Raw genomic sequence first — 14104 nt, 5'->3', positions numbered from 1 at the left:
TACAGAAAATATAAAGTAACTGTAGCTGGAAACAGAGAAAGGCATGCTTGCAGAAAGTATATACAAAGGGATGGAAACATATACATATTTAAAAAATACTCAGCCAGGGTACAGTCATATGAAGACAGATCAAGAACACCCAACGTTTTTAAAATTGGAATTTTTGAAGAAGAGAACGCAAGTAAGGAATAGATAGGATCTGGTTTATTTGTCCAGGATCCATATTTGAAAAATTTAGGTGTGGCTTATTTCTGACCTTCTGAATTTACTCTTTTATGTGGTTTTCCCAGAGGAATCCATAAGCCCGTCAGGAGATTAGGCTACGACATTTCTTTAAATGTACCTCAAGTGAATAGAATCTTTTAAATCATCACGAATGGACACAAAACACACCACTGGCTCTTGCCTGCAAGAGCCTTGCTTCTTTACCTAATCAATCAACTATTTGTATTTATTGCTTGGGCGGCACTTCTGGAAAATTTGCTTGATATACCTAAGATCTACAGATGATATGGGTCCTTCTGGAAATAATTCATGAAGGAAAATAGTTTAAAGATATACTAATTAACATGTAATGCATCACATGCATTCAACATTTAGTAGAGCTTGTTTTAGTGAAGAGTTGCGAATTTAGGCATTGAATTCAGTAATCAAAATATGCCCCACATCAATATCCCAAATTAACTCCTGTAATTATTTATATTCTCAACACTGCTTTAAAAAGCACAAAATCACGTTCTTCAATATAAAATTAAAAATTTCCAATTTCATGGAACGTTTTGAAATGTATATACACTTAACTCTCACCTTCAAAAGCCAAACTTTTGAAGTTATCAGTGTTCAAATTTTCCTTCTTCAAAGGCCATGGCCCCTCTGCTATTAATTATGCTGTGTCTTGTTCTCACACTCCAGTGTACGCTTACTTCTTAGAACTTTAATTTGTACTAAATAAAAATTGCACTGGATTAAAACAGCTTACTTCACAAAGTTGTTGACCTCATTCCAATGTGTAAACACTGCTAAGCTGTCTTCCTGGCAAGAAACCCGGAAACACCGTGAAGTATATTTAGTAACGTCAAATTAACAAGTTCTCCTCATTTTTAACCAATGCATGCGTCATATTTTCAAGTGGGTGTTTGTCCCGTGTGTTTGCTTGGAGGGTGACTGTCCACTACTGGGGTCTTGAACTTTGCAAATCTCGCTTCCAATTCAATCAGTTATAACACATTTTATGAAACATAGCACAATGTTTAATAAATGGCATCACTGATTTGTAAAAATTATTTCTCATAGGTGATACATTTGCTTACAGGTACAGATATTTATATCACAGCATGTATTCAAAATATTTTTCTATTGTAGAATATATGTAAGTAAATGTTAACATCAAGTTAATCCTCTGTCATCTGTAATCAGGTATTTTCTGAGAAGTGGAAAAAACAACAGAATCTGACAACCGTTGCTGGCAGTTTTGGGGTCATCACTCTGGAAAAAATGTGTTCTTGTCAGTTTATTTTTATCTTGACATTCCTCATGTCCTGCAGTCCCACCCTGGGGTGTGTACTCAGGGAAACTCACTCTTAAAACCCAGGACACACAGGCAAGAATGCTCCAGCAAACATTGCTCCAAAAAGCAAAATGCCTGGTGAAAACACGCGTCATATCTGCCCAAAAGGACAAATACATTGAGGAATATGCAAGCGATTTACTGCAGTCTGTCTGTTGTTAAATAAACAAGAGCTAGGCAGAGCATTAGGAGCATAGCGGTATCATTTTACAATCAAAAACACAAAACAAACTATCCTTTTGTGCTATATTTAAAACGTAAAAATATATGTACATACACACACACAAATATTACCAGATGATAGCTATGATACGGAAGACACATATTTACAAAAATGACACAGAAAAGATCCCAAATTGTGTGTGTGTGGTTTTCATACGTTGAGAAGTTCTGGGACAGATGAGAGGCAAAGCATGAATTGATACTATTTTTGTGAATATGCTGTTTTTTTTCAGTGTGGATTTCACAGGGCTTTTTTTTCCTGCTATAATCTTACTAATTTTTTAATAATATGAATTGGCTTTTGGGGAGAACCTTCAGTGTTATATGTACATATGTTTGTGCTATTCACAGTTTATATATGTATGTAAATATGCACAGAGAGAAAGAGTAGAGTTTTCTGGAAGAGAAAGATAGAGATCTGTGTCTTGAACTGTGAGTCAAGGAAGGATTTCAGAGAAAACATCAAGAACCAGGATTTTCACGCTGGCTTCTGTGTTAATAATGCAAATCAATTATTCTCGGTGTTAACTTCTTGAAGCATAGGAGAAAAATTGAAGAACTTGAAAATTATTCTCAATTCGCAAGTAATTAAGTTGCAACTTTGAAAATAACAGGATAAACCTTTCAGTTTTACTGTACACCGTTTTACGACATTGACAATGCGTCTATTTTAATTTGGCAGGAGAATGTTGCATCGCAGAAATCGAATCATGCATAGTTCTCAAAAAAGGCAATACGATATTAAGATACCATCCTACAATTTTGCACATAGAAAAATTAAATTTGAAATTTAGGCATTATGCATTGGTCAGTGCTGGGGTTCAAGTCAGACCTTTGTTAGGGGCTCTGTTGAACCAAGAATACCACCTGCAAGTTTCCCATGTACCCACTATGTTCAGGGTGAGAGCTGGCCATCTTCCTGTGTGGTGGGCACCCTCTAAACTCTGCAAACTGAAACTGGAACCGTGGTTACCACATCCTGTTCATTTCCCAATTTAGCTCAACCCCTGTGTCCTGCCCAATAGAAGTGGCACCATGGCCCCCAAACTCTTCACCCTCCTGTGTCTGGGTAAGTCATGGAAGGGAAAGGAGGACAGGGTTGGGATGGAAAATGCTCTCTTGAAGACCTGGCCTCCCCACAACCCGGGGCTGGGGGTGGGAAGCCAGGTTCATCCACCCTCTGAATCCAGGCTGAGCTGACAAACCTAGTTCCAAGGAGGGCAGGATTCACATGAAGACAAGCTATCTCTCTCTCTCTCTGTCTTTTTTTTTTTTTTTTTTGCCCAGGATTCTGCCTGAACCAGAAGATCTGCACACATGCGGGTGAGTCCTATCTCAGTCCTAGGATGCTGTGGCCAAACACAAATGATTCTCCAGGCAGGGAGGGCGGACACGAAGTCAGGCTGATGCAGATGACATGGGGAGGGCTTTGCAGTGAGCACTGGGAACACAGGAAGGGAGTCCTCTGGAGACCCCAGGCTCCATTTTGTTCTAGAAACCCTCCATAGGCAGCCCCTCGGGCTCATCCAATCTCCTGAAGGAGCCTGTGATGCTCAGAAGCCGGCATGTCTGGGGGTGGGTAGGAGTACTCTATGTCGGGAGGCAGGGACCCAGTGCCGGGCACTTGTGTTGGGAATTGTTAAATGAGTTGATATGTTTTTTGTATTGCTTGAATCTGGTAGATTTCCTCCTTCTCCTCCATGCACAGATTTCTGTTGTAGACAAGAACGAGGAGCAACCGGGCTCAATATTGTATCATCACGCTTAGTAGAATGCTGTTCTGGGGAGACCTTCCATGTCCACTCTGGGGTGGGCTGTGTCCCTGGCTCACTACCAGGCATCCCAGGGCATGAGGGGACCCCATGTTACAGGGCAAACTAGAACAATATAAAGAAAGAAACGCCCCCAAAGACAGTGGGAGACAGGGAGCTCCACATTTCCCTCTCTAGGCTGTGCCTCCTTCTCTTCCAGGTGCTCAGTTCAAGCTCTCCCTGTCAGCCTGGCCAAGCCCTGTGGTTCCCCTAGGAGGACGTGTGACTCTCTCCTGTCATCCCCGTCTTCGGTTTGTCATATTGACAATAGTCCAAACAACTGGGACCCGAATCCGTGAGCTGCACGCTGGCCTTTCCAACAACATCACCATCAGCCCTGTGACCCCAGGACACGCAGGGACCTACAAATGTGTTGGAATTTACAAGCACACCTCAAAGTGGTCAGCTGAGAGCAGCTCCCTGAAGATCATCGTCACAGGTAGGAGAAGTCCAGCCCACCCCACGTCCACCTGGTGTCCAGATGGACCTGCCCAGAGTCCACACCCAGTGACGCCAGAGAGTTGTTGTGGGATTCCTAGTCATGCACTAACTGTGGACACAGAAGCCATCCTGGGAATTTAAAGAGAGGGCATTTCCTGTGAGGAATCAGGTACCCAGGTGGAGGAGGAGGGAGGAAGCCAAGCAGCGGGAGAATCTGCCTGGGGAGTAGCAGACGCAGGGTGCTGGTATGAACTGCAGCAGGGTGGATCCAGGGAGGAGCCATGTTGCCTGATCCCAGCACCAGTGTTTCCCCCAGGGAAGTCGTTACCCTGCCTTGAAGGAGCCAGAGCCTTGGGGAAGTGACAATTCCCTTGGGAGATGAGTCCAGTGGCTCAGTGGGACATGGATTGGGAAACTCACCCGTTCCTCTCCTCCTTCCCAGTCTCCTGACACTCATCCCTTCTCTCTCATGGATGTGCAGAGTGTCTCACGGAGAGTTAGAAACTCATCCTGTGGAGTCGCCCCTGCTCATCCTATAAAGCAGGGAAGGGAGAGTGTGGAGTTATTCATATTTTATATATGTATGTAAATATACACATAAAGAGAGAGAGAGTGTAGAGTTTTCTGGAAGAGAAAGATAGAGATCTGTGCCTTGAACCATGAGTCAAGGAAGGATTTCAGAGAAAGCATCAAGAATTAGGATTTGCATGGTTGGTTCTGTGTTAATAAAGCAAAATCAGTTTTTGTTGTTGTTAACTTCTTGAAGCATGGGAGAAAAATTTAAGAACTGGAAAATGGTTCTCAATTTGCAAGTCATTAATTTGTAACTTTGAAAATGACAGAATAAACATTTCAGTTTTGCTGTACAACCATTTTACGACATTGACAATGCATGTATTTTAATTTGGCAGTCTCACATTCAAGGAGCTCAGAAGGAACAGAGAAGAGTTGGGTCTTTCCACCAAGAGAGCGGGGAAAGCAGGTTGGGGTGAGGCAGGGAGATCCAGGCTACGAAAGCTCCTGGAGGATCTGAACGGAGATTGGGACTGTGAGGGGCTGCCCAGCAAAGGAGTTTACCATGTCCTTCTGCCTAAGTAGGGAAAAGGAGTCACTTCCACCCTCCCCAACAAGTAGTCACGTCTAACCTCTTGGGTTTTGGGACAAAACCAGTTGTTTCCTTCAGTATGAGCCTGTGAGGTTTCTTCTGATCCTCCAGAGATTCTTGTATTTTTCAACACACAGAATTGAAAAACAGTGAGGCTCATAACCTCACAGTTCCATGCCAGGGAACCTAAGTCCAGCCGTGTGTTTTCTGAAGGTTCTCAAAGCACAGACTAATTCCTATTTTCCAGGAGAACCTCACATCTCATATGGTTTCAAGCCAGACAGTGGGAATCCACGCAGAGAGAACATGCATGCACACAAACAGGAAGGACGTGGACGGGCTTTGGGGGTGACGAGGGACAGATTCACCCGGAGGTCTCGGGTGAGGGGTGAGGAAGGAGACTCATGTGAACTCTTGTGTCTCTGCTCTCAGGCTTGTTCACAAAACCTTCCATCTCAGCGCACCCAAGCTTCGTGGTGCATGTAGGAGCCAGGGTGAGCCTGCGCTGTCACTCAGAACTGGCCTTTGATGAATTTGTCTTATACAAAGACGGGCACATACAGCATTCCCAGCAGCTTGACGAGGGGATGGAGGCTGGGATCCATTACGTCGAGGCTGTCTTTTCCGTGGGTCCTGTAACGCCTGCCCACGCAGGAGCCTACAGGTGCTGTGGTTGTTTCAGTCACTCCAGCTATGAGTGGTCGGCTCCCAGTGACCCCCTGGACATTGTGATCACGGGTAAGTGTGGCTGGACCAGCTGTGGTCTGTTTGTGCCATGGGAGCTCCATGTAATGCGGTTGTTAATGAAACCTCAGTAGAGGAAGAGAAATAAAGGAAAAGAGGGACTGTGAGGAAGTGCTCAGCAAGGGGGTTTAACACGTCTTACTGCCTAAAGAGGCAGGAGGGGTCACTTCCACCCTCCCCAACAAGTAGTCACGTCTAACTCCTTGTTCCCTGCAGTGGGAGCCTGTGAGGTTCCTTCTGATCCTCCTGAGATTCTTATATTTTTTCAACACACACAATTGAAAAATAGTGAGACTCATAACCCCGTAGCCCCATGTCAGAGAACTCAAGGCCAGCACTATGTTTTCTGAAGGTTCTTGAAGCACAGAGTAACTCCCATTTTCTAGGAGAACCCCACATCTCATATGGCTTCTAGGGGCGGTAAGCCACAGGGACACAGTCAAAAGCAGAATCAATGAAATGCAGAGGAAGTAAAAAGACACAGACATAGGCTGATTCAGGACCCTAGAGATGAAAATGAGATTGACAGAGGCACCAGCCGTCATTCGGAATCTGCTGCCAAGATAACAACAGCGAGGCTGGGCGCGGTGGCTCACTCCTGTAATCCCAGCACTTTAGGAGGCTGAGGTGGGCGGATCACAAGGTCAGGAGTTCGAGACCAGCCTGACCAACATGGTGAAGCCTTGTCTCTACTAAAAATACAAAAATTAGCTGGGCGTGGTGGTTCGTGCCTGTAATCCCAGCTACTCAGGAGGCTAAGGCAGGAGAATCACTTGAACCCAGGATACTGAGGTTGCAGTGAGCTGAGATCGTGCCACTGCACTGCAGCCTGGGAGACAAGAGTGAAACTCTGTCTCAAAGGAAAAAAAAAAACAAAAGAGGGAGAGAGATTACTTTGTTCATACACTCAGGAGTGTGTTCTAAAATCAGCCTCTTTGTCTCTCAGGAAAATACAAAAAGCCTTCTCTCTCCACCCATGTGGACCCCATGATGAGGCTGGGAGAGAAGTTGACCTTTTTCTGCAGCTCTGAAATCTCATTTGACTGGTATCATCTGTTCAGAGACGGGGTTGCTCATGGGCAGTGGCGAAGTGGAGGGTGGAGATGCAGTGGAGCATTCCAGGCCAACTTTTCTGTGGGCCCCGCAATGCCAGTCCCTGGTGGGACCTATAGATGCTATGGTTCTTTCAATGACTCTCCCTATGAGTGGTCAGCCCCCAGTGACCCACTGCACCTTTATGTCACAGGTGAGGAGCCCATGCCTGCTGCATGCGCTGGTGCCCACTAGATCACAGAGCCACACCTGAGGGGCGTCCCACTGGGGACACAGGGGTATTAGGTATTCTGGATAAAATGAAACTGTGACAAATACAAACAGGAAAAAAGAAGCTGAGCATGATGGGGCTGTCAGGGTGTAGGGTGGTAAACGGGGCAGCTCCACACCCTCCGCCACCTCCTGTATGAAGAAAGAGATCAGGACAAACACAGGGGGAGGTGAGGCCAGATGTAGTTTGTGGAGATCAGAGGTTGCCTCAGCCCCTCACCCTTTTCCGTTTCTCCAAAGCCCCTCCTGACCCCTCACCTCAGGGAGATCTCCCTGCCAGGGAATGTGGAGATTTATCATCCTGATGGAAGACAATGTCTGTTGATATCACCATGCATCTCCTTATCACCTTCCCATCCCAGGGAAGGAATTGTCCCCCAGAGATTCCAGGGAAGAGACCCCAGGACCCCCGTTGGTCTTTAGGTGGATGACAGAGTAGGGGGTGTGCAGGGACCAACCCTCCAAAGAAAATGGTGCTAATGCTCGGGAGGTTGAGGCAGGAGAATCGCTTGAACCCAGGAGGTGGAGGTTGCAGTGAGACAAGATGGCACCACTGCACTCCAGCCTGGGTGACAGAGTGAGACTCCATCTCAAAAAAAAAAAAAAAGAAAAGAAAAAAGAAAATGGTCCTACTTTAATGGGGCAATCAATGATGCTTGCTCACCACTTCTCTGCCTTTTATTTTTCCTAGGAAACACTAAGAGTACTCCTCTGTCATTCACGGAATCCACCCCTGAATCTGGTAAGCAAATAACTCTTATCCCAGTGTCTGAGTCCCTGGGGAGACGGAAGGCCCCTGTGTGAGTGAAAGCTGTGCCACCTCCCAGCTCCATGACCCTGGGCTAGGCAGCCCCTCCCAGGTCCCCAGATTCCCCATCCACATCTGAGACTGTGGTCAGTGCAGGGATCTGTGAGGTCTTTCAGCCTCAGATGCTTTGGGACTGAGGCCTGGTCCACAGGGGAGGAAGAGGTCAGAGTCACCTGACCCTTGCTGAAAAGCGGTGCTTCTCATTCCTCCAGGGAGGTCTGTGAACATGAAAGTGCTGGGAGATGGGAAGGATTTAAGAGACCACATTAAATATTTATTATCTATCTCTTTTTTTTTTTTTTGCGGCAGAGTCTCACTCTGTCACCCAGGCTGGAGTGCAGTGGCACAATCTCAGCTCACTGCAACCTCTGTCGCCCAGGTTCAAGCGATTCTCCTGTCTCAGCCTCCTGAGTAGCTGGGATTACAGGTACCCGCCACCATACCCAGCTATTTTTTTTTTTTTTTTTTGAGACAGAGTTTTGCTCTTGTCTCCCAGGCTGGAGTACAATGGCGCGATCTCAGCTCGCTGCAACCTCTGCCTCCTGTATTCAAGAGATTCTCCTGCCTCAGCCTCCTGAGTAGCTAGGATTACAGGTGCCCGCCACCACACCCAGCTAATTTTTGTATTTTTAGTAGAGTCGGGGTTTCGCCATGTTGACCAGGCTGACCTCAAGTGATCGGTCCTCCTCGGCCTCCCAAAGTGCTGGGATTACAGGCATGAGCCACCACACCGAGCCTTATCATCCATCTTCTAAAGTCCTATGACATATTCAACAGTTCCTGTGTTCAGGTTATCATATTCCAGTGGTGTGTGCAGGGAGGAGAAAAATTATAATGAATAAACGTGTGAACTCATTTATTCAGATTCATTAGTTTTGTATTCATTAAGATTGAGTCATGTGACAGAGAAAGCTTAAGTGGATCCTTTAGAGTGGGTGGAAGGGAAGACTCTATGTCACTCAAGGAAGTGACATTTAAGGTGTGATCCTGATGACAAGGACAGCCAGTGTTGGAAGGATTGATGGAAGGATATTCCCAGCAGGTAAACAGTGGTGCCATAAACTCAACATAGCAGGGCGGGGGGCGGGACTCACAACTGTAATCCCAGCACTTTGGGAGTCCGAGGCGGGCAGATCACAAGGTCAAGAGATCGAGACCATCCTGGTCAAAATGGTAAAACCCCGTCTCTACTAAAAATACAAAAATTAGCTGGGCGTGGTGGTGCATGCCTGTGGTCCCAGCTGCTCCGGAGGCTGAGGCAGGAGAATTGTTTGAACCTGGGAGGCGGAGGTTGCAGTGAGCCGAGATTATGCCACTGCACTCCAGCTTGGGCGACAGGAGGAGACTCCGTCTCAAAAAAAAAAAAAAAATTCAACATGGCAACGGCTTGGGTGTGTTCACAGCACCAGTGAGGCTGACACGTCGGGGGAGAGGAGTGGAGCTGAGAGAGATGGACAGGGACCAACTCACGTGAAGGTTTCTCGTTTTTAAAATGTTTAATTTTTGTGGGTACGTAGTAGGTGTGTATATTTATCAGGTGCATGAGATGTTTTGATACAGGCATGAAATGTGAAATAAGCACATCATGGAGGATAAGACATCCATCCCCTCAATTCTTTGAGTTACAAACAATTTAATTACGATTTTTTTTTTTTTTTGAGATGGAGTCTTGCTCTGTCACCCACACTGGAGTGCAGTGGTGCGATCTCCGCTCACTGCAACCTCTGCCTCCCATGTTCAAGTGATTCTCCTGTCTCAGCCTCCCGAGTAGCTGGGATTATAGGCACCCACCACCATACCCGACTAATTTTTGTATTTTTAGTAGAGACGGGGTTTCACCATGTTGGGCAGGATGGTCTCGATCTCTTGACCTTGTGATCCACCTGCCTCGGTGTCCCAAAGTGCTGGGACTACAGGTGTGAGCCACTGTGCCCAGACTTTTTTTTTTTTTTTTTTTTTTGAGACGGAGTCTTGCTCTGTTGCCCAGGTTGGAGTGCAATGGTGTGATCTTGGCTCACTGCAACCTCCGCCTCCTGGGTTCAAGCGATTCTCCTGCCTCAGCCTCCTGAGTAGCTGGGATTGCAGGGGCCCGCCACCACGCCTGGCTAATTTTTGTATTTTTAGTAGAGACAGGATTTCACCATGTTGGCCAGGCTGGTCTTGAACTCCTGACTTCAGGTGATCCACCCACCTTGGCCTCCCAAAGTGCTGCGATTACAGGCATCAGCCACTGTGCCCGGCTGAAGACAAAGGTTTTAGTCAGAAACGTTTCATGATCCACATTCTATTTTAGAGATAGCAATCGGCCGATGTGAATAGTGTTTATTACAAGGAGGCAGGAGTGGAAGCCAGGAGCCTGGTGGGGGTGTGACGTCCTCGTAGAGGACACTCATGGCGGCTTAGATGTGCCAGGGCTGGAGAAGGAGTTGAGCAGGTGGATTCAGGAGAGGCTCACAGCTGGACTCACTAAGAGGGAGAGTTCAGAACCTCGTTCCAGTATTCCTCAGTGCATGACCTGGGGCACGCTCGTTTCTCTCTGAGCCTCTGTTTCCATTGATGGCAACTCATACTTGGGCTATCAGAGAAGGAGCAACTCAGCAGGGAGCCTTATGGGGGAACGAGAAATAGTCCCTGAAAGAGAAAAGATTATAATCAGACACTTGGGCTCAATGGATGGCTCTGCTAGTTATGGTCACTCACCTTGGGAAGCATCCATTTTCTTTCTTTTCTTTTTTCTTTTTGTTTGAGACAGAGTCTCTCTGCGTCACCCAGGCTGGAGTGCAGTGGCATGAAACTGGCTTACTGCAATGTCCCAGTTTCAAGTGATTCTCCTGCCTCAGCCTCCCAAGTAGCTGGGATTAAAGGCACCTGCCACCGCGCCCTGCTGATTTTTGTATTTTTAGTAGAGACGGATTTCACTATGTTGGTCAAGCTGGTCTTGAACTCCTGAACTCCAGTGATCAGCCTGCCTCCGCCTCCCAAAGTGCTGGGATTACAGGCATGAGCTGCAGCACCTGGCCAAAGCATCCAAGTTCTTGGATAGAATATTGGGCTAATGATGCCTCCTCCTTATAGAAAAAAAAAAGTAGCAAAGAGAAGAAAGAAAAGCTTCCCAAGGTGAATGTCTAGAAGTAGCAGAGCCATCAATTGAGCCCAAGAGTATGGCTGGCTACAGTCTGTTTTCTCTCAAGGACTATATCATGGATGCGAGAGTGAGGATGAGATGTGTCCACACATGTGGAAGTCCTCCCACCACCTCTCAGCATGGGTCCTGGAATGGAGGATGTGCTCCTATGTGACATAGCCTGTGCCCACTCCCCTTTTTCTCTCCCGAATCCTCCACCCACCTGCTCTTACTCATTACTCAGAAAAGCACCAGCATTCTTTGGAGCAATTTCAATTCTCAGAAACTGGCATGAGAGTCATCCTCTGGCCACCTCTATCTCCATTCTCAGAAAGTGCATTTGTCCTGGGCTGAGGAGTGATGGGGGAAATGGTGTTCAGAGGATTTCCTTTGTCATGCAAAAACAAACTGTCTTGTCTCATGAGGAAGTGGGAGGGGAGGCACACTGGAGCCTGGTAGGCCTGGGTTCAGACCTCCATGTCTCTCCTTTTTTTTTTTTTTTTTTTTGAGATGGAGTCTTGCTCTGTCACCTAGCCTGTGTACAATCTCGGCCTACTACAACCTCCACCTCCTGGGTTCAAGTGATTCTTCCGCCTCAGCCTTCTGAGTAGCTGGGATCACAGGCGTGTACCACCACACCTGGCTAATTTTTGTATTTTCAGTAGAGACGGGGTTTTGCCATGTTGGCCAGGCTGGTCTCTAACTCCTGACCTCAGGTGATCTGCCCTTCTCGGCCTCCCAGAGTGCTGGGATTACAGGTGTGAACCACCACACCAGGCCTCTGCATCTCTCTTACTGGCCCTTTGATTTGGACACGTGTCTTCACTTCTCTTGGAATTTTTTGTAAGTGATGGAAAATGGAGAAAGTAACTGTTTGCGTGTAGGGATCTTGGAAGAGCTTCAGATAAAGCATGTTGTGCGTTCAGTATGTATTGGCACAAAACAGGCAACCAGTCAATGAGAGGGTTTGTCATTTGCTTCTTGACAGACACACATCGTCCTCAAGGACAGTCAAGCAACTGGAATGTCCTCATTGGACTCTCAGTAGCCATCATCTCCACTAGCGTTTGCCTCTCTGCTTTTATTGGTTTCTGGTGTTACATAAAATATGGTAAGTCTCAGGGAGGGGAGGACAGTATCATGCGAGCCCCATGGGGATGTGACCAGGGCACAGGGGGGCTGTTCACGTCCTGTGGGTTGATCTGTGTTTCCGTTGAGGTTCTTTTTTTTTTTTTTTTTGAGATGGAGTCTCGCTCTGTCACCCAGGCTGGGGTGCAGTGGCGCGATCTCGGCTCACTGCAAGTTCCGCCTCCCGGGTTCACACCATTCTTCCACCTCAGCCTCCTGATTAGCTGGGACTACAGGCGCCCGCCACCACGCCTGGCTAATTTTTTGTATTTTTAGTAGAGACGGGATTTCACCATGTTAGCCAGGATGGTCTCGATCTCCTGACCTGGTGATCCACCCGCCTCGGCCTCCCAAGGTGCTGGGATTACAGGCATGAGCCACTGTGCCCGGCCTCCATTGAGGTTCTTGATGGAGAAACCCTGCTCCTTCCCTTCACTGACCAATCACCCCAACCCCTCCCCTACCTGCACCTCACCTCTGGGGAGGCCACTGACCTGCAGGAGATGGTCCATGAGAGAGGCAGAAGGGTGGGGGCCATCGATGGGAGGGGTCCTGGGGCAGTCAAGATTGCCCCGGGGTTGCTGATGGGTGGTTCTCTGAATTTAGTGGGGGAGGCTGGATCACGTTGCAGCCTCAGGCATGCCCTTGCCTTGTTTTGGTATTGCCACCTCTGATGTGAAGATCTGCAACACTTTCTTTTTCACCCCACAGACACCACCATGGCAAACACAGAGACCATGGAAGGCCAACGGACGGATGAAGAGGTGAGTTCTCCCAGCCCAAACCATCACCACAGCTTCATCCCCTCACATTCACAGTGCCCCTTCCTTCGGTCACTGAATATGCTCCTCTTTTCACCTTCATCCTCTCAGGAGCCTGCAGCAGAAGAGACGCAGGAGATCATGTATGCCCAGTTAAACCACCAGGCCCTCTCACAGACAGGATTCACTGCTGCCTCCCAGTGTCCCCACTACCTCTCAGAGGAGCCCAGTATCTACATCACCGTCCACCAAGCCCAGGCTGAGGACAGAGCTGCCCCCAGTCTTTGGCACAAAGGGCATTAATATGCAAGGACCTGGATCTATTCCTAGGAGGGTTTTTTTTCCATGGACATTCTTCCTCCTTCTGGTACCATCTTGACACCTCCAAGCTGGCAACAGGAGTGTCTGAATGCTTGTGGGATTATCTTAAAATTCCAGCACTGCTGAACAGACAACTAGCCATTCTACCATTCTATTTTGAGCATACAACCATTTAAGGTGATTTGACTATACCCACACACTCATCCTGGATATCTCATTAATATCATCTGACTTATTCTGAAACTCTACAGACATGCTTCTAGAAAGCCGTTGTGTATGCTCAGCCAGTTTAATCTCTAAATTACTCAATAAGGTTTTTTTAAAAAACTTTTTTAAAGTTCTGGGGTACACGTGCAGGATGTGCAGGTTTGTTACACAGGTAAATGTGTGCCATGGTGGTTTGCTGCATCTATCAACCCCTCACCTAGGTATTAAGCCCAGCGTGCATCAGCTCTCTTCCCTAATGCTCTCCGTAAACCCCACCCTCCTCTGACAGGCCCCAGTGAATGTGCTCCCCTCCCTGTGTCCATGTGTTCTCATTGTTCAGCTCCCACTTATAAGTGAAAACATGCAGTGTCTGGTTTTCTGTTCCTGCATTAGTTTGCTGAGGATAATGTCTTCCAGCTTCATTCATGTCTCTGCAAATGATATGATCTCATTCTTTTTTATGACTGTGTAGTATTCCATGGTGTATATGTACCACATTTTCTTTATCCAGTCTGTCACTGATGGGCATTTGGGTTGGTTCC

General features: G+C 47.1%; 1 protein-coding gene across 1 annotated transcript; it reads left to right on the top strand.

The window, feature by feature from the left end:
- Nucleotides 1-2818: 2818 nt before the first annotated feature.
- Nucleotides 2819-13895, top strand: LOC100592754 (putative killer cell immunoglobulin-like receptor-like protein KIR3DX1). Its single transcript, XM_003281639.4, has 9 exons — nucleotides 2819-2858; nucleotides 3077-3112; nucleotides 3761-4039; nucleotides 5579-5884; nucleotides 6837-7136; nucleotides 7905-7955; nucleotides 12134-12256; nucleotides 12985-13037; nucleotides 13146-13895. The coding sequence occupies exons 1-9, from the start codon at nucleotides 2825-2827 to the stop codon at nucleotides 13335-13337; spliced, it is 1374 nt and encodes a 457-aa protein (XP_003281687.3). The 5' UTR covers nucleotides 2819-2824; the 3' UTR covers nucleotides 13338-13895.
- The last annotated feature ends 209 nt before the right edge of the window (nucleotides 13896-14104 follow it).

This window comes from Nomascus leucogenys, chromosome 10, assembly GCF_006542625.1.
Source record: "Nomascus leucogenys isolate Asia chromosome 10, Asia_NLE_v1, whole genome shotgun sequence".
Classification (NCBI taxonomy): Eukaryota; Metazoa; Chordata; class Mammalia; order Primates; family Hylobatidae; genus Nomascus; species Nomascus leucogenys.
This window is presented reverse-complemented; position numbering and strand designations above follow the sequence as displayed.

What these genes read in the sequence shown, in the direction of transcription:
- LOC100592754 (XM_003281639.4), top strand. Translation starts at nt 2,825, where the DNA reads ATGGCCCCCAAACTCTTCACCCTCCTGTGTCTGG. An exon ending in GAAGATCTGCACACATGCGG is followed by an intron (nt 3,113 to 3,760) that starts GTGAGTCCTATC and finishes CTTCTCTTCCAG; the next exon opens with GTGCTCAGTTCAAGCTCTCC. An exon ending in GGAATCCACCCCTGAATCTG is followed by an intron (nt 7,956 to 12,133) that starts GTAAGCAAATAA and finishes GCTTCTTGACAG; the next exon opens with ACACACATCGTCCTCAAGGA.